Source organism: Bufo bufo, chromosome 1 (genome assembly GCF_905171765.1).
Source record: "Bufo bufo chromosome 1, aBufBuf1.1, whole genome shotgun sequence".
NCBI lineage: Eukaryota > Metazoa > Chordata > Amphibia > Anura > Bufonidae > Bufo > Bufo bufo.
This window is the reverse complement of record NC_053389.1, coordinates 250690956-250710612: the sequence shown is the minus strand read 5'-3', so window position 1 is coordinate 250710612 and position 19657 is coordinate 250690956. Positions and strand designations below refer to the sequence as shown.

Sequence of the window (19657 nt, the reverse complement as noted above, 5' to 3'; positions counted from 1 at the left end):
CAGCTGACAGACCTCACCAATCTAATAGTTATACCCTATCCTGTGGATAGGGAATCATTTCTTATAACTGGAATACCCCTTTTTAAGGAAGGAGCTATTTTGTGCCTGGAGGACACATCGATTTTATAAGTTTTTTATTACTGCATTACAAGAGTCATGCCTTTTTAGTTTTTTGAACGACAAAGCTGGGCCTGTTTTCATGTCTGAAGAGTTGTAATCTAAACGGCACCAAACTTTCAGTAATTTTTAGAGTGTTTAAAGTGCAGGATAGATGATCTTCTTTAGGCCACCAGCAACCATGACTGTCCATGGACACCCCACCATCGAGTGGCCTCCTTCTGTCTGACCACTTACTTGATGTTGGTGCTATTGGCTGCATCATTTGAGGACTTCATAGGCTGGGATCTGAGTAATTTCCAATCCAAGCTGTTTCAGTAAAGTATCAGTGTCAGCCAGCAACATAAATGTACAACAAATGTTGCCATTGGTTAAATTGGTGGTCCTATAAAACACTGGACACTCCTATTCATCAAACAGGATCGAGTATAAATGTCTTTGGAGTGGAGATTTGGGGCCATTGTTCTTGGGAACACTTGGGGCCCCAGAGATGTCTGATGGGCCATAAAAGAGGTTTATGTGGGACAACCCCTTTAAAAATCGATAGATAACATAATGGATGTGATTACCCCCCCCCCCCAAGTACCATGTCAGTAAGGCCTGTGGGACTCCTCCTCATAAATCTCATCTACTCCCAGGTTGTCTGAGTGGTGGACGCCAACGTGTCGGAAACGTATTGTCAGTGACAGCTGCGTGCCAGGGAAGTTGTCTCTACAGAACATGCTCTCAGACAAGACCCAGGATTCCTCTCCTTCTAGTGCCCTCCCGTAAGTCTCAGGTTCTAAAGCATTTTAAAGAAAACGTGCTATTGAATTTTTTTTTCTGCCAATTAAAAACAGATAGTAACACATTTCCTTTTTTCTAATGTTTTTATTTTTCTGATTGCATATTTTTAATTTTATTTCCTGAACATGATTATGGGGGCTGCCATCTTGCCTGAGCTGTTCTTAACAGCATTTAGAGATATGCTTTACAGTAGCCATGGGCCATAAACACAATGGACAGGACCCATTGACCTGCATGGGAGAGTTTTCTAGACATGCTCTTTGAACTGTAACTGTGCAGAGGTAAGAAGGGAACAGATAAGCTGTAATATCACATATTGAATTGAGGATTCTGTGTTATCTATATATAGGTGATATCTGTCATTCTAATCCTACCTGTAATGGTAAGGAGATAACTGCATTAAAATGATATGTACAGACCAAAAAGTGATGCCTATTGTTAGATTTAGTAGCCAGTGCAAAAACTGCAGGATTTTAGGAATGTTTTTCTATAGTGGCATCACCAAAATAACCACCAAATTCCTTAAATATATGTTTAACATAAAAACGTGATTTAAATAATAGGCCATTTTTTTTATGACACATTCCCTTTAAATCATCGGAAATGCAGTGAATTGGATACATCTGTGGCTAGTAAAATTCAAAATTTGCAGGACATTGAATTAAGTTTAGGATCCTTTTTCCTCACTTACTAGTTAGTATTGCTATGATTAAAGCATTTTTACCAGTTTTATGCTAGTAAATTTTAATTGTTGTGTAATTCACTTTCCTGTATAGAACTATCTTCCTGTATAGAACTACTGTACTGTGTTTTTCTTGTGTGACAAGTTTTGCACCTTAAAGGGGTTCTTTATCTTTTTCTTACTAATGATCTATCCTTTAGATAGGTCATCATTCTGTGATCGGCGGGGATCTGACACACTGGAACCCTGCTGATCAGCTGTTTGAGAAGGCTGTGGCACTGACAAGTTTTCAGACCCTTTACTCACTACTTAGTGTTAAATCATCTTTGGCAGCGATTACAGCCTCAAGTCTTCTTAAGTTTGATGTCACAAGGTTTACACACCTGGATTGGGGGATTTTCTGCCACTCTTCTCTGCAGATCCTCTGAAGCTTTGTCGGGTTGGATGGGGACCATCGGTGACAGCCATTTTCAGTTCTCTCCAGAGATGTTCGGTTGGGTTCAAGTCAGGGTTCTGGCTGGGTCACTCAAGGACATTTACAGAGTTGTTCCTAAGCCACTCCTATGTTGTCTTCGCTGTGTGCTTAGAGTCATTGTCCTTTTGGAAGGAGACCCTACCGCCCAGTCTGAGGTTGAGAGCACTCTGGATCAGGTTTCCCTCAACTCCAACCAGTCTCCCTGTCCCAGCCGCTGAAAAACTACCCAAACAAGATGATGCTGCCACCACCATGCTTCACTGTAGGAATTGTATTAGGTAGGGCCTACCGTACTTTCTTTCAAACTTGACGCTTAGAATTGAGGCCAAAATTCTGTTTTCACTTGCTCATTATGGGGTATTGAGTGCAGAATGGTGAGGAAAAACTTAAATTTTCTGCACATTTTACCACAAGGCCTCAACATAAAATGTGAAAAAAGTAAAAGGGTCAGAAGACTTTCTGAATGCACTGTAGTAAGTGGTAATCACTGCAGTAAACCACAATTTGACCTCATCATGCGAATAGAGGGCGTCCAGCCCCTCTCTCCTGCCCATTCTGACATTGGAAGAGACGCGGCTGCATGCCTGGCAGGCCAGTTAATGAAGCAACCATCTGATGCCCAGCAAGGATCGTGCACGTGTCCTATTTTAATCAGTAGGACTCGTGCACAATAGTTGCTGGGTGAGGGTCATATTTACTAATGCTGTCTAAAATTTGGACAGCATAAATTCATCACAGTGCGGCACACTGAATCTTTGTAGAGGATAGAGACACTTCTCTTCCGACTGCCTTCATTGTGCCATTTCGTGAATGCAGTAATCCACGCCCCTATTTCTAGATGCTTTAAAAGTGTGTGTCTTGAGGCACAGAACTTAATAAGTGTGGTGCATGACATGTTCTCCAGAACTTTGGCACAATTAGATTAGTTCATTTGCCACAATGTTTCTCTTCCATGAGCAGTGCAACCCCAAGATAAGGCCTCATGCACACGACCGTTGTTTTATTCCGTGACGGTTGTTCCGTTTTTCGTGATTTTCTGCGGACCCATTGACTTTTTAATGGGTCCGTTGAAAACTCGGCTAATGCACCGTTTGTCATCCGCGTCCGTGATCCATGGTTCCAGTCCGTCCAAAAAATATAACCTGTCCTATTTTTTTCACGGAAAACGGTTCGCGGACTCATTCAAGTCAATGGGACCGGGGAAAAACGCGGAGGCACACAAGATTGTCATCCGCGTCCGCGCGTCCGTTTTTTTCCTATCATTTGCATGGCAAACCTGTCTTAGACTTTTTTTACATTCCTTTATGTCTGGTGGTCCTCCAAAAATAAAGGAAGACACACGGAAACAAAAACGGAAACGGATCACGGAACAACGGAACCCCATTTTGCGGAACGGAACACAACAACGGTACAACGGTCGTGTGCATGAGGCCTAAGAATGATTTGCAACTGTTGGTGTTGTATCCAGCACGTCCTTATATTTCCAGTGTCGTTTTGGGAAAGCTTTGAGTTTGCCAAGTGTTGCAGTCTGTACAGGGTCTGTAACGGAAACGTTCATTTGTCTTTTTGACATTAACAATATTGCCCAGACTTGAGTTGCTAATTTTGGTATTCAGCCGTCGTCTGGGTGCACATAAGGTATTCTGTATGTGTTAGCAGCTGCTTCTGTGTCGCTCCAGCTTCCAGTCAGCCTGGGTGAGGTCGCCTCCCTGCATCTGCCCTGGACATAGAGCAGAGAAGACCCCATAATGAAAATGAAATAGGGACCCTGGTGTTTCTATTTCATGGTATCACACTCCAGCAACCCAAGAGAACAGGGTCCTACTTTTATACCATCCTCCATCCTCTTCAGGAGAGGAAGGCACCATGACCCACTGGTCACTGTGGGTGGTGGGAACCCTGTCTAGACATACAGGACCAGCAATAACTGGGGGTGCACTGGTCCCATAGCAGTAGTCTTGTGATGGTGCCAACTCATCATGGTCTCCGCTCCTTCATTGCTTCTATAGGAGTTGAATGATTACATTCATATGTATGTACATGTTTTCAATATTTCTGGGAAAGCTGTGTCACATCCAGTAAGTTGTAGCCCATCTTTCCCAGACTTTCCTGAATATCCAGTCTGTCTAGTTATACAGCAGTGCTGGCATGTATCACACCATAACTAGAGAGATTTACCTCTTAGGTGAGCTAAGGGGATAACCCCCGTGGGCACTATAATGGAAGCCATATCGGATGTTACAAACAAATGGGCGAGAACTGATATTTATTGGTGCTTTTTATTTATTACATTTTGTTCAGAAAATAGATTAAAGCTTCAGTGCTTTATTGGCAGCTCCGAAAGGGTTCCTAAAATGATTTGGCTGCAATCCGCTATCACACACGTCCTCAGGGCACCAAGAAAATGAGATTGTAATTGCCGGCATGCAGGAGAAAATTAATTATACGTTCTGCTTTTTAATCAAGCAAGCACTGCGTTAATTCTGTTTTATTTCAGGTGGGATCTGATTAGTCATGTCGATGATGGGGATAGGAGGGGGGGAGGGGGTTAGCCCCCCTTATAGTCTCACACCTGGAGCTGTCAAGCTGCCACCTACAGAGGAATGATTTGGGCAATTTCTAGACCATATTCACGATTCGATACATTTTCTTGCTCGTACCAACGTTTTGCCGAAAACCTGCACAACTCATTGTATGTAGGAAACTCCAATCACCATGACCTTCACTGAATACTAGAATAAAGTGCCAGTGACCTGAGGAAAATGCTGCTTCGTCCAGTCAGTTTTGCTCTCTATTCTTTGAAGGAGGAGCGGACTGGGAACTTAAAGTGGCCCTGGAAAAAATACTAAAAGTGGCCCCGTTCTGTAGTTGGGTCCAAACTGATGGAAGGCAGGGCCAGCAATGCCATATTGTGGCACATTATACCACCCCCAACATTGCCAAATGCCACAGTCCAGCACAAAATACATCCCCAAAAACTTCCACTGGACAGCCATGAGGAGGGCCCAGGTGGCCACCTGGGCATCGGCCCACCGGGAAATTTCCCTGTCAGGTCTATGGCCCCTGCTTCGAAGGCTGCATGGTTGACCCATAATATTCATTGTCCGACTATGTGACTCATTAAATTATTTCTGAACAGTAATGTGTCCTTCTCTTGACAGACCAGCTGTGGATGCTGCAGATCTCTCTTTCCTAAAATCAACTACAGTTGTCAGCCACACTTGCTTTTAAAGAGTTGTCAGTGATTCCCCCCCCCCCCCCCCATTCCTCTTACTGAGCTACATTAAAGGGCATCTGTAGATTTGTACCTATGAAACTGACTGACCTGTTGCATGTGCACTTGGCAGCTGAAGGCATCTGTGTTGGTCCCGTTCATATGTGCCCGCATTGCTGAGAAAAATGATGTTTTAACCACTTCAGCCCCCAGTGCTTAAACACCCTGAAAGACCAGGCCACTTTTTACACTTCTGACCTACACTACTTTCACCATTTATTGCTCGGTCATGCAACTTACCACCCAAGTGAATTTTACCTCCTTTTCTTCTCACTAATAGAGCTTTCATTTGGTGGTATTTCATTGCTGCTGACATTTTTACTTTTTTTGTTATTAATCGAAATTTAACGATTTTTTTGCAAAAAAATGACATTTTTCACTTTCAGTTGTAAAATTTTGCAAAAAAAACTAGATCCATATAGAAATTTTGCTCTAAATTTATAGTTCTACATGTCTTTGATAAAAAAAAATGTTTGGGTAAAAAAAAAATGGTTTGGGTAAAAGTTATAGCGTTTACAAACTATGGTACAAAAATGTGAATTTCCGCTTTTTGAAGCAGCTCTGACTTTCTGAGCACCTGTCATGTTTCCTGAGGTTCTACAATGGCCAGACAGTACAAACACCCCACAAATGACCCCATTTCGGAAAGTACACACCCTAAGGTATTCGCTGATGGGCATAGTGAGTTCATAGAACTTTTTATTTTTTGTCACAAGTTAGCGGAAAATGATGATTTTTTTTTTTTTCTTACAAAGTCTCCTATTCCACTAACTTGTGACAAAAAATAAAAACTTCTATGAACTCACTATGCCCATCACGAAATACCTTGGGGTCTCTTCTTTCCAAAATGGGGTCAGTTGTGGGGTAGTTATACTGCCCTGGCATTTTAGGGGCCCAAATGTGTGGTAAGGAGTTTGAAATCAAATTCTGTAAAAAATGACCTGTGAAATCCGAAAGGTGCTCTTTGGAATATGGGCCCCTTTGCCCACCTAGGCTGCAAAAAAGTGTCACACATCTGGTATTGCCGTACTCAGGAGAAGGTGGGGAATGTGTTTTGGGGTGTCATTTTACATATACCCATGCTGGGTGAGATAAATATCTTGGTCAAATGCCAACTTTGTATAAAGAAATGGGAAAAGTTGTCTTTTGCCAAGATATTTCTCTCACCCAGCATGGGTATATGTAAAATGACACCCCAAAACACATTCCCCACCTTCTCCTGAGTATGGAGATACCAGATGTGTGACACTTTTTTGCAGCCTAGGTGGGCAAAGGGGCCCATATTCCAAAGAGCACCTTTCGGATTTCACAGGTCATTTTTTACAGAATTTGATTTCAAACTCCTTACCACACATTTGGGCCCCTAGAATGCCAGGGCAGTATAACTACCCCACAAGTGACCCCATTTTGGAAAGAAGAGACCCCAAGGTATTCGCTGATGGGCATAGTGAGTTCATGGAACTTTTTATTTTTTGTCACAAGTTAGTGGAATATGAGACTTTGTATGAAAAAAAAAAATAAAAAAAATCATCATTTTCCACTAACTTGTGGCAAAAAGTAAAAAATTCTAGGAACTCGCCATGCCCCTCACGGAATACCTTGGGGTGTCTTCTTTCCAAAATGGGGTCACTTGTGGGGTAGTTATACTGCCCTGGCATTTTCCAGGGGCCCTAATGTGTGGTAAGTAGGTAAATGACCTGTGAAATCCTAAAGGTGCTCTTTGGAATATGGGCCCCTTTGCCCACCTAGGCTGCAAAAAAGTGTCACACATGTGGTATCGCCGTATTCAGGAGAAGTTGGGGAATGTGTTTTGGGGTGTCATTTTACATATACCCTTGCTGGGTGAGAGAAATATCTTGGCAAAAGACAACTTTTCCCATTTTTTTATACAAAGTTGGCATTTGACCAAGATATTTCTCTCACCCAGCATGGGTATATGTAAAATGACACCCCAAAACACATTCCCCAACTTCTCCTGAGTACGGCGATACCAGATGTGTGACACTTTTTTGCAGCCTAGATGCGCAAAGGTGCCCAAATTCCTTTTAGGAGGGCATTTTTAGACATTTGGATACCAGACTTCTTCTCACGCTTTGGGGCCCCTAGAATGCCAGGGCAGTATAAATACCCCACATGTGACCCCATTTTGGAAATAAGACACCCCAAGGTATTCAATGAGGGGCATGGCGAGTTCATAGAAATTTTTTTTTTTTGGCACAAGTTAGCGGAAATTGATATTTTTTATTTTTTTCTCACAAAGACATCTGAATGGAGCTTTACAGGGGGTTGATCAATGACAGGGGTGTAATCAATGACAGGGGGGTGATCAGGGAGTCTATATGGGGTGATCACCACAGTCATTGATCATGCCCCTGTAAGGCTTCATTCAGACGTCCGGATGCGTTTTGCGGATCGGATCCATCTATCAGTGCATCCGTAAAAATCATGCGGACATCTGAATGGAGCTTTACAGGGGGGTGATCAGGGAGTCTATATGGGGTGATCACCACAGTCATTGATCACGCCCCTGTAAGGCTTCATTCAGACGTCCGGATGCGTTTTGCGGATCGGATCCATCTATCAGTGCATCCGTAAAAATCATGCGGACATCTGAATGGAGCTTTACAGGGGGGTGATCAGGGAGTCTATATGGGGTGATAACCACAGTCATTGATCACGCCCCTGTAAGGCTTCATTCAGACGTCCGGATGCGTTTTGCGGATCCGATCCATCTATCAGTGGATCCGTAAAAATCATGCGGACGTCTGAATGGAGCTTTACAGGGGGTTGATCAATGACAGGGGGGTAATCAATGACAGGGGGGTGATCAGGGAGTCTATATGGGGTGATCAGGGGTGATCAGGGGCTAATAAGGGGTTAATAAGTGACGGGGGGGGGGGGGGTGTAGTGTAGTGTAGTGGTGCTTGGTGCTACTTTACTGAGCTACCTGTGTCCTCTGGTGGTCGATCCAAACAAAGTGGACCACCAGAGGACCAGGTAGCAGGTACAGTGGGGGAAATAATTATTTGACCCCTCACTGATTTTGTAAGTTTGTCCAATGACAAAGAAATGAAAAGTCTCAGAAAAGTATCATTTCAATGGTAGGTTTATTGTAACAGTGGCAGATAGCACATCAAAAGGAAAATCGAAAAAAATAACTTTAAATAAAAGATAGCAACTGATTTGCATTTCATTGAGTGAAATAAGTATTTGAACCCCTACCAACCATTAAGAGTTCTGGCTCCCACAGAGTGGTTAGACACTTCTACTCAATTAGTCACCCTCATTAAGGACACCTGTCTTAACTAGTCACCTGTATAAAAGACACCTGTCCACAGAATCAATCAATCAAGCAGACTCCAAACTCTCCAACATGGGAAAGACCAAAGAGCTGTCCAAGGATGTCAGAGACAAAATTGTAGACCTGCACAAGGCTGGAATGGGCTACAAAACCATTAGCAAGAAGCTGGGAGAGAAGGTGACAACTGTTGGTGCGATTGTTCGAAAATGGAAGGAGCACAAAATGACCATCAATCGACCTCGCTCTGGGGCTCCACGCAAGATCTCACCTCGTGGGGTGTCAATGGTTCTGAGAAAGGTGAAAAAGCATCCTAGAACTACACGGGAGGAGTTAGTTAATGACCTCAAATTAGCAGGGACCACAGTCACCAAGAAAACCATTGGAAACACATTACACCGCAATGGATTAAAATCCTGCAGGGCTCGCAAGGTCCCCCTGCTCAGGAAGGCACATGTGCAGGCCCGTCTGAAGTTTGCCAATGAACACCTGAATGATTCAGAGAGTGACTGGGAGAAGGTGCTGTGGTCTGATGAGACCAAAATAGAGCTCTTTGGCATTAACTCAACTCGCTGTGTTTGGAGGAAGAAAAATGCTGCCTATGACCCCCAAAACACCGTCCCCACCGTCAAGCATGGGGGTGGAAACATTTTGCTTTGGGGGTGTTTTTCTGCTAAGGGCACAGGACAACTTATTCGCATAAACGGGAAAATGGACGGAGCCATGTATCGTGAAATCCTGAGCGACAACCTCCTTCCCTCTGCCAGGAAACTGAAAATGGGTCGTGGATGGGTGTTCCAGCACGACAATGACCCAAAACATACAGCAAAGGCAACAAAGGAGTGGCTCAAGAAGAAGCACATTAAGGTCATGGAGTGGCCTAGTCAGTCTCCGGACCTTAATCCAATCGAAAACCTATGGAGGGAGCTCAAGCTCAGAGTTGCACAGAGACAGCCTCGAAACCTTAGGGATTTAGAGATGATCTGCAAAGAGGAGTGGACCAACATTCCTCCTAAAATGTGCGCAAACTTGGTCATCAATTACAAGAAACGTTTGACCTCTGTGCTTGCAAACAAGGGTTTTTCCACCAAGTATTAAGTCTTTTTTTGTTAGAGGGTTCAAATACTTATTTCACTCAATGAAATGCAAATCAGTTGCTATCTTTTATTTAAAGTTATTTTTTCGATTTTCCTTTTGATGTGCTATCTGCCACTGTTACAATAAACCTACCATTGAAATGATACTGTTCTGAGACTTTTCATTTCTTTGTCATTGGACAAACTTACAAAATCAGTGAGGGGTCAAATAATTATTTCCCCCACTGTATATTAGACGCTGTTATCAAAACAGCGTCTAATATACCTGTTAGGGGTTAAAAAAAACACATCTCCAGCCTGCCAGCGAACGATCGCCGCTGGCAGGCTGGAGATCAACTCTCTTACCTTCCGTTCCTGTGAGCGCGCGCGCCTGTGTGCGCGCGTTCACAGAAAATCTCGGCCATCGCGAGATGACGCATATATGCGTGACTCTGCGCAGGGCTGCCACCTCCGGAACGCGATCCTGCGTTAGGCGGTCCGGAGGTGGTTAATATATGCAAATGAGTCTCTAGGTGCAACAGCGGCATTGCTGTTGCACCTAGAGGCTCAGCGCTCTCTGCAAGTTCTGCGCCCTCTGCACTTTGATTGAAAGGGCCAGGCATGATGACATTTTCACTGCCACTTACATCATACACAGAAGATAAACAGAAAAAAACATGGGCAGCTCCTCTACTGGATTACCACTAATTACCACTAATTAATGTAATATTTTGGTATGTGATGGTAGGTTGCTCACAATGTTATGCTGTCACCAAGTCACAACACCTTATTGGGCTTATAATGTGTGGAATTCAGCCGCAACAGTATGTCCTCGATGTCTTGCTGCCAGGTCCTTCCACGGACTGTGTTCACCACAATATCTGGGATAATCAGTAACGATGTGTGGAGGAAAAACAAGAAGGACTTCTTGAACGGAGCCAGACAGAAGCCAGAGTAATGTATTAACTCGCGTTTCGGAGAATGAAAACCTCCTTCATCAGGTCAATATACTGACCTGATGAAGGATATTTTCATCCTCTGAAAAGCATTGTCTACATAATAATAAAGAATCCAAGAGTTAATACATTACTCTGGCAATCTCCTGCTCCTGTCCAGTTCCATTCAAGCAGTCCTTCTTGTTTTTCCTCCAATACACACATTTAGTTACACACATTACACATACTTACCTCTACAGCAGATCACTATCACACCCCAGCAGTGCAGAAAAGCTGTGAGGAGCCCACTGCCTGCCTGGGCTGCCTTCTTCTTCTGTCCCTTCCCACGGAGCTGCTGGGTTAAGACAGTTGCAACTTGCATGCCTCCCAAGTGTCCCTCTTTTTGACCTGGGGAATTAATGCATAAATGTGCAATACTAAATTTACTAAATTGCTCCCTACTAAAGTGTCTGTATGGTTTTTATCGGTATATTAGACCATAACTTCATTATTTTGTGCAATTTTGACCTTTAAATATCTATAATTTTCAGATTTTTGTGCTAAAATTTAAATGAATATTGAAGCACAAAGAAAAAATTGTCCCAGGGGCACCACATGCTGTAAAAAAATTAAGGAACTTTTACTCACCTAACCGATCCCCAGCTGCTGCAGTTCTGACGGAGCCAGTAATTGTGCTTACGGAGAAGTTAGAGGCGTGGCCCAGTATAAAAAAAACTGCACTTAAAACCGTTATGGGCGCCGCACATATTGTCCCTCTTTGGGATTTTCAAAAGTTGGGAGGTATACAGCTGGTAAGAAGCTATGATTGTTGTCAATTTCTGCAGTACAAACATATGGGGCAGGGGGTAGGCAGGATTGTCTTGCTCCCCTCCAAATCTCTACCTGATCAAATGCCCTGGTTGACCCCATCCCCAATACTCTCCTGGCTTTGTGTTTAGCACATCATCTAGTATAGGTGACAAACCACTAGCTTTATAACGTTAAACAAGATATATAGTTCAATGGTAGGGTGGCCAGACGTCCGGTTTTAGGCCAGACAGTCCGGTTTTCAGGCTCCGTATCCTCTGTTCAGCGCAGGGCCTGAACGGACACAGGGATATCCACCCTTTCAGACACTCAGACAACAGCACTGCGCAGTAACTGACTGCAGTAACTGACTTAGGCTTCTCTTACCCCCAGTCAGTCACTAGAGGTGCAGACACCCTGGCTGCCCCCAGCTCACCTTCCCCTCAGGAACTTCTTCACTCTCCTCCCCCCGTTTTTTTCCCCCGTACGACGATGGGGCGTGGTTTCACGGAGGCGGGCATGGTTTATCGGTTTGGGTGTGTGGCCGGTGATGTCCAGCTTTCTTAGGTGAAGCCAGTGGCCACCCTATTCAGTGGTGATTTAGAAACTCTATCAGGAAGGAAGTAGCCACCATGTAGGAGGAAGTAGATAACTTGTCCTCCTACTGGTGGATAGAAATCAATAGAGCTGGAAAGAAAGATGCCTCTTACCCTCACCTCCCACATGCACACGCTTTTTCTATATTAATGGCAGTATACATTTGCACTTATATCACATCTGAATATTCATGGCCACTGTATCAGCCATCAACTCTGCCCCACAGAATACAATACTTCAGATGTCATAAGCAGATAGGAACTGCTGGTAATGAGGTTATTCTTTCTGACTAAGAATCGTCGCCTGAGCCAAGATGAAATCTTTCTTGACGGCAATCACACATAACTGAGCTTAAACTATCTGTAGAAGGTGGAGCTGATCTCCTACCATTTTGTGTTATTTAAGCCTCATAGGTCTCTTCAGTTCCTCAGGATATTCCTCACCAGCTGATCTCCTGTTCTCCTCAACCTGGTGACTCATGAGCCCATTCTGATTGTGCTAGGAAGGTCACTAGGAGTAGTGTTTTTTCATTCTGCTTTTCCTTATTTTGTGTAATATTATCTTTCAAAGAATTACAGGCAAACTAAAAAAATAGCGTAAAGCAACTCACATTACGCAAGGAATGAACAGAACACTTACCTGGTGCACTCCTTTTAATTTTTTTTTTCTAGCAGATACACTAATTCTCAGGCTCTCTTCTTCCATCTTAGTTGGCCGCACTGCTTCTCAGGCTATCCAATGTACACCCTCCCACTTGTCCAGCCCTGCTCTTAGATTGGCCAGCACGGTCCACATGACTAATGCTGGCCAATCTAAGTGCGGCAGGAAGTCTCTTGAACTACCAAATGCCCAATATGGATCAGGCAGTGCGGCCATCTTGGCTGGCAGAAGAGGAGCCCAGGAACTGATGATTCTGCAGCTGAAAAGATGAAAAGGAGGGCACCATGTAAGAGTTCTGCTTTTTCCCCAGTTAAAGTGATTTTTTTTTCTTGAACTGGAAAGTCATATTCAATTCCCCCATATTCCCAGCTGGGATTGTTGTCACCTACAGAGTATAAATAGTTGAATTTATCTTAGTCACCTTTTCAACACTTTATGAGGGTTTTTACATTCCTGTACATGCAGCTGCTTTTCTCCACTTGTGGGAGGATCAGCTGCTTGTCTGCCGGTTTCTTACCCTGTAAAAGCTGTAAGTTCTAGCTGAAACAAGATCTTCATCACTATGCTCCTTGTTTGATACAAGGTTTGGGTAGGACTAAGATTTATTATTTAATTGCTGAAAGAAGTTCTGAGAAACAGGATCCAGGACCTTTAACGGGCACCTAATTCATGCACTGCTGTGATTGGCTGATGAATATTTTTGGACACTTGGGGGTGGAACCAGACCTGTATACCAGGGCTCTATAGGCCACAGAAAATAGTTAAACTAATAGATATAAGGAGGGGAGGTTAGGCAGGTTCTATTGACCCATAATGCCTTGCCCTGAAGCCAGTTATAGGTTGGAATTCATAATAATGAAATATTTAGGGCTGTACAGTTTGAAGGTCTAGGTAATCATAACTTTTTGTCTAAATTTCCAATATTTGGTAATTAATCTAGATTCCTTGCCATAGAGGCTAGATGTGCATTGAAGAATATTACATGCATAGAAAATGTTGCAGACAATAGAAATTATGCATTTTTATATATATACCTACCCTCTTCTCCCCGGAAAAACAAAAAATGGAACAAAAATGAAATAAAATGGAACAATAATGAAACAAATATTAAAATTAAAGGGGTAGTGAAGGGGTTTTATATTCTCAGTATAGGTCATCAGTATCTGATTGGCGGGGGGGCTGACACACCGATGCTTCCTCTTCATAAGGCCTCATGCACACGAGCGTGTTTTCTTTCCGTGTCCGTTCCTTTTGTTTTTGCAGACCGTATGCGGAACTATTCATTTCAATGAGTCCGCAAAAAAACCCAGAAGGTACTCCGTGTGCATACCGTTTCCATATGTATGTAAGTAATCGCCACATTGGGAATAGAGGCTTCTGCAGAACATCCACTGCAGAGGTGGACCTAACTTTAGCCATACAACTACTGTACTATAAAGCAGGGAGCTAGTGTAAGGCCATGCAAATGACTGTATTAAAGGGGTTATCCCATGATTAATATAAAAAAATTAAATAAAACATCATATAGTATGTGGCAATCTCTTTCTAACAAAGCTAGAACCAGTCCTGTACCTCACATGGGTCCAGAGATCTCCCCATTCATTGCTCTGCTAGATTTATATGAAGCTGGCAGCTCAAGGGGAGGGTCTGTTCCCCAGCAGCTAATGGGGTCTGTCCATTCTGCTGGAGCTCTTTTCAGCAACAAGGAACTAGGTCCCCCTATGTAGAAGGAGATGGTGGAACCCAAGTGTAGGAATGCCAGAGTGGTGTAAATGTTCCCTATAGTGTCCCTTTAGGTGCGGCTTTGCACTTGTCACGGTGCTCCTACCTGGATATCCAGAACCCCAGGTGTGGTCGGACGAAGCAGAGCAAACCGGGTGAATAGGTGATGGAGAGGATGATGAAAGAAATTGAGTCCAGACGTATTGAAGTTAATAACAGCTTTACTTGGCATAAACTTTCATCAGGGAACAATCTTCCAACTTTATCTTGGTCACCAGCAAGATTTGGCATAGTTTTTGGCAGGCAAACACATTCGGCTCTGCTACATTTGAACCTCCTTGGCTCTGCTGTGCTGTCAGATTAAATAGAAACTTTTCCTTTCTGCTGAACTTTACTTTCTGTAGTCTGACTCTGTATTAACTTGATCCAGGGAACTTTACTCCTGGCTTGTGAGGCTTACAGCTTGAGCCCTTTATATCCAGAAGAGCAGAAGGTGTGCTCTGCTGGCTTGCACACAACCTTCCCCTTGCAGGGGGTAGTCTAGTCTGACCTTCACTAAGTAGAACTCCTCCCTCTCTAGAGGGCTACAATGGAAAGACAATTTTCATTCTATGTAAACTAGCTCTGCCATAGGTGCCGCCACTTGCTGGTGAACCAGGCACATTACACTTTAACAGTTGCAAATCAGGAAATACATATACACATTATGCAGGACATGGTGATAGATGCATAAGATGACACAGGATCACCCAAAGAAGATAGTGAAGGTGTGCAAAAAGTAGAAATGCCACTCTGGGGTGTTACATTTGTGGCACAGGACCGCTGCAGCCAATCACTGCTCTTAGCTGCAGTAGTCACATGCCGTGTACCTACAGGTTGTGCATGTCATTATTACTGTTAAATACAGAGTGACATGCAGGTATACAGGACATCTTGGACAACCCTGTAGTGGCTTCATAGCAACTTACTCTCCAGTAATGTATTTGCCCGTTGGCACCACACAATTGCACGCATGGTGATGTTATGTGATATTGCACTGCAGGAAAGCAAAGAAGTAAAATTGCATGCATATTTGAATGTGATTTTCTGCAATTTTGGGGGGAAAATCAAAAATTTTTGCCATATGCATAATATCGAATTAAGTGTTTTTATACAATAAAAGAAGCAGTTCGCTTGTCATGGGAAACATTTCCACTTTTCCTTTGCACCAATATTGATAAGGCCACATGCGGTGCGCATCATTTGCAGATTTTTGTATGAAAAATACACAGTACCAGCTAACTAGATGAGATTTTTGAAATCTCATGTCATTTTTGTAGATTTTCAGTTCTGCTCAGAACATATGCACAAACTAAACTGCCATGTGCAGGTATCCAGTGGGTACCTGCACCTGATGCAGATTTGTATGCAGAAAATCCGCACCAAAACTGCATAAAAACACACATAAACCCTCACAATTTTTTTGTGGTTTTGGTGCAGATTTTCTGCATTTTTTGATGCAGATTGTTTGTTTATGTTGACAACCCTATTGAAGTCTAAAACTACTGTACATAAGGTTCAGAATCACCCAAACAGTTGACACACTGCAGAATTCAAAATCCGCACGGCAGGTCACTCGGAAGTAAAAAGCAAAGTGTACATGAGATTTGTCTATGCACTGCATGAATTATAAAATCATGGCCACTAGATGGCAGTGTGACTGTGCTTTTGAATAGGTAAATTGCCTTTTCTTATCCTCAGTCAGCCTATGAAAATACCTTGGATTAGTGGTTCGAGAAAACAAACAGCGTATATCAGGGATATCCATCATGCAGTTATGAATTTGTGAATGATGCAGAGAGCACATTTCATACAGAGCTGCAGCCAGCCCTCCCTAACATCACTGCACAGGTCCTTCATATGTTCTTGAAGAAAGGACAGCGTTAATAGGAATTTTTACCATTCTGAAATTCTCTTAAACTCCTGTCATTTGTGATCTGTCACTGTGACCTGTGCTGAATATTTATTGTTATATCGTACATCTGCAGCAGGCCCAGGAGGAGCTGGAGTGGAGGATGGTAGTGGTAGTGGCTCTGTCAGTCAATCGCAGTGGTTTCCTCACACTGTTGCTTCCTAGGGCTATGCAGAGAAAGGAGGGGGGCACCCTTCTATCCGCTGGGACATACCCTGATTCTAGGGGGTCCTGCTTTATGGTAGTTAGGGTGCCTGTGATGTTCAGTGTTTGTGTGGGTGCAAGGCATGGTGTGTAGAGTAAATGGCCAGCGTATGGTGCAGAAGTCAGCAAACCAGACCACAGATGGAAGAGTAAATGTCTTTGTGTACTCTAGTGCAAAATGGGGGTTATAGTATATCCAGTGATAGCAGACACAGTACCAACTGTAAACAATACAATTCTCTCCCAGATAGCGCTGTATGGATTTAGTCAAGGATGGGAGTTATGGGCCTCTTTACTCTCTATCTTGATAAAGTCTCTGCCAACAGAATCAATGGCGGGAAATAGTACTTATGCAATAACGACTGTGGTGTCCAGTGCGGGATACAGGGCTTTGAAGGCACGTCTGGCCAGGACGTGTGCAGATGTGAAGGGTGTCTTAACAGTGTCCTTCACAGCAGTAAAGTCTTAACAGCTTTTAGTAGCAGGCTACCTTACTGACTACAATACTCAGCCATCCCCCTAAGTTATCTAGTTCTCTCCTGGTTCTCCCCCTGCCAGTTGTTTCTTTGTAGCTCCTGTGCTGGGAGCAGGCACCAGAACTACACAGCTCGATCCATTGTGTCGTGATAGGAGCTGTTAACTGCAGTTGAAGACATCAATATCAAAATCCTGGACCACCCCTTTAAGTAAAATGGTGTTCAGAAATACAGATATACTGCAGATGATGTAGCTACATATGGATATAATAATAGAGCTATATAAAAGTTTTTTTTATTTGCTAGTTTATTAGAGCTGGGTATGCATACCTGAGTAAGGGTACTTTCACACTAGCGGCAGGACGGATCCGACAGGCTGTTCACCCTGTCGGATCCTTCCTGCCGCTACTTCGCCGTGCCACCGGACCGCCACTCCGTTCCCATTAACTATAATAGGGACGGGGGCTGAGCTCCAGCGCAGCACAGCAGTTCGCGGCCTTTCGCCGTGCACTGCCGTGCTGCGCAGGAGCTCCGCCCCCCTCCCCATTATAGTCAATAGGGACGGAGCGGCGGTCCGGCGGCACGGCGTAATAGCGACAGGACGGATCCGACAGGGTGAATAGCCTGTCGGATCCGTCCTGCCGCTAGTGTGAAAATAGCCTTAGTCTGTCAATGATTGCCAAAAAATCTGTAATTACCTTATAATAACAGCTTTCATTAATGTCTTCTGTCCCTTTCCACTGCTCCCTTAAAAGACAGTTGCTATGGTTTGTCTGTCTCCAGCTAAGAAGACAGATAGACAGAGGGGTGGTCCTTCACACTGCATGCCTGCATTAGGCTTCAGAGTGAGGAGGCGTGTCTCTCAGTAATCCAATCTGATTGGCTGGCAGGGAGCTGCTGGCTACAGCAAGTGTCTATGGGAAGTGAGGGAAAGCAGTTTTGGCCTCAGAGAACTGGCAGAGGAGCCATCTTGAGAAGGTCCTCATATTGTAAATGTTTAAAGAGCCGTAACTAAGGGAAAAACTCAAGAAAAACAGTGGTAGGTGAAGAAACTAAAGATTGCTTTATGCATAATTCTGGTGCAGCAGTAATATATGCTAGAATTGATTTTTTGATGAAAACATGACAGTTACCCTTTAAATTGTTCTTTAATATGCTATTTATCAGAATTGTTTCTTAATATGATAAAATAAAGTTTCTTTCCAATTCTCGTAGATGTGTAAAGGCATATTATTGTCCATAGATGCATTATGTATGTTAGTACTGGTGGGGGTTAAAATATGCTTATCTGAGCCAGAAATGTGCTATTTGAAGATGTCACACAGTTTAGCATCACTCAGCAGGGTACGACAATGAGCACAAGAGAAAGTTCCTCCCAAGCTGATGGAAATATAAAATCTGTGCTCCATCTTGCAGGCATATTTGCCAGGATTAGACTTTAGCTTTCATGTAAGCATCGTCAGACATCTTCAGTGGATTTTACAGGAAATGATCCACAGATGGGCTGGATTTTTATAATCACTGTTGTTTTACCCACAATGACAATTTGTCCACATATCCTTTCCCTGCTCTGTATTGATATAACCATATACCATATTTTTTGCTCTATAAGACTAACCGGACAATAAGATGCACCTCAGATCAGACACCATTCTTCATCAGACCTGAATCCCCTGTGAATAGAAGATCGATAATCTTAACCTGAGAAAGCTGGGTGACCACCAGTATGGCCTTTACCAGTTATCATCAAACTTTCCCAGACTTTCATCAGACCTCAGATCAAACCCCTAATCTTCATCAGATCTCAGATCAGACCCCTAATCTTCATCAGATCTCAGATCAGATGCACCCATCTTCATCAGACACCCAATGTTAATCAGACCTCTGATCAGACCCCCATTGGAAATCAGACCTTAGATCATCATCAACACTTACCTCTCCTACTTTGGATGGCGCCACCTCTCAGGAGATCCAGCGCGGTGCACAGCGTCAGATCATAGTACGCTCTTACACTACGCCCTGACGTTGAACGCTGTAAGCACACAGCACAATGGGCGCCTGGCAGAAGACCAGGGAGTGGGAGTAATACTAGTGCTAACAGCACTACCTTCACTTCTCCCCGCACCTCCTTAGCACTAATGGACCCTTCTATGCTGGAAAACGCTCATTAGTATCCACTTTATAAGACGCACCACTTTTAAGTTACCACCTTTGTGGGGGGAAAAAAGTGCATTTCTTAAGCCTCATTCACACGTCAGTGTTTTGGTCAGTGATTTCCATCAGTGATTGTGATCCAAAACCAGGATTGGAGCCTCCACAGACATAAGGTAGAAGGGAAAGATCTGCCCCTGTTCTGTGTTTTGGCTCAAAATCACTGATGGAAATCACTGACCGAACACTGACGTGTGAAGGCTTTAAAGTGAAAATACAGAGGGAAAATACAAGCTGGGATAATCCAAGTTTATGTATTTATCTTTCAGACAAAAGATAAATTGGAACATGTCACTGCCAGCTTTTATGAACAAAGACCCCCAGTGGTCTGCCTGATGCTAGATGGTTGAAATCTCTGTTCCAAATTATGTTCAAATTCTTGGTTT

The 19657-nt window shown here is 43.4% G+C and overlaps 1 protein-coding gene across 2 annotated transcripts in view; it reads left to right on the top strand.

Annotated features, from left to right (window-relative positions):
- The window catches only part of DGKI (diacylglycerol kinase iota), a 292586-nt gene that overhangs the window by 171843 nt on the left and 101086 nt on the right, over positions 1 to 19657 (top strand). For both annotated transcript variants that reach the window (XM_040438414.1, XM_040438411.1), the window contains one exon: positions 756 to 884. In XM_040438414.1, coding sequence (XP_040294348.1) covers positions 756 to 884 — 129 coding nt within the window. The remainder of the gene's footprint in view (positions 1 to 755; positions 885 to 19657) is intronic.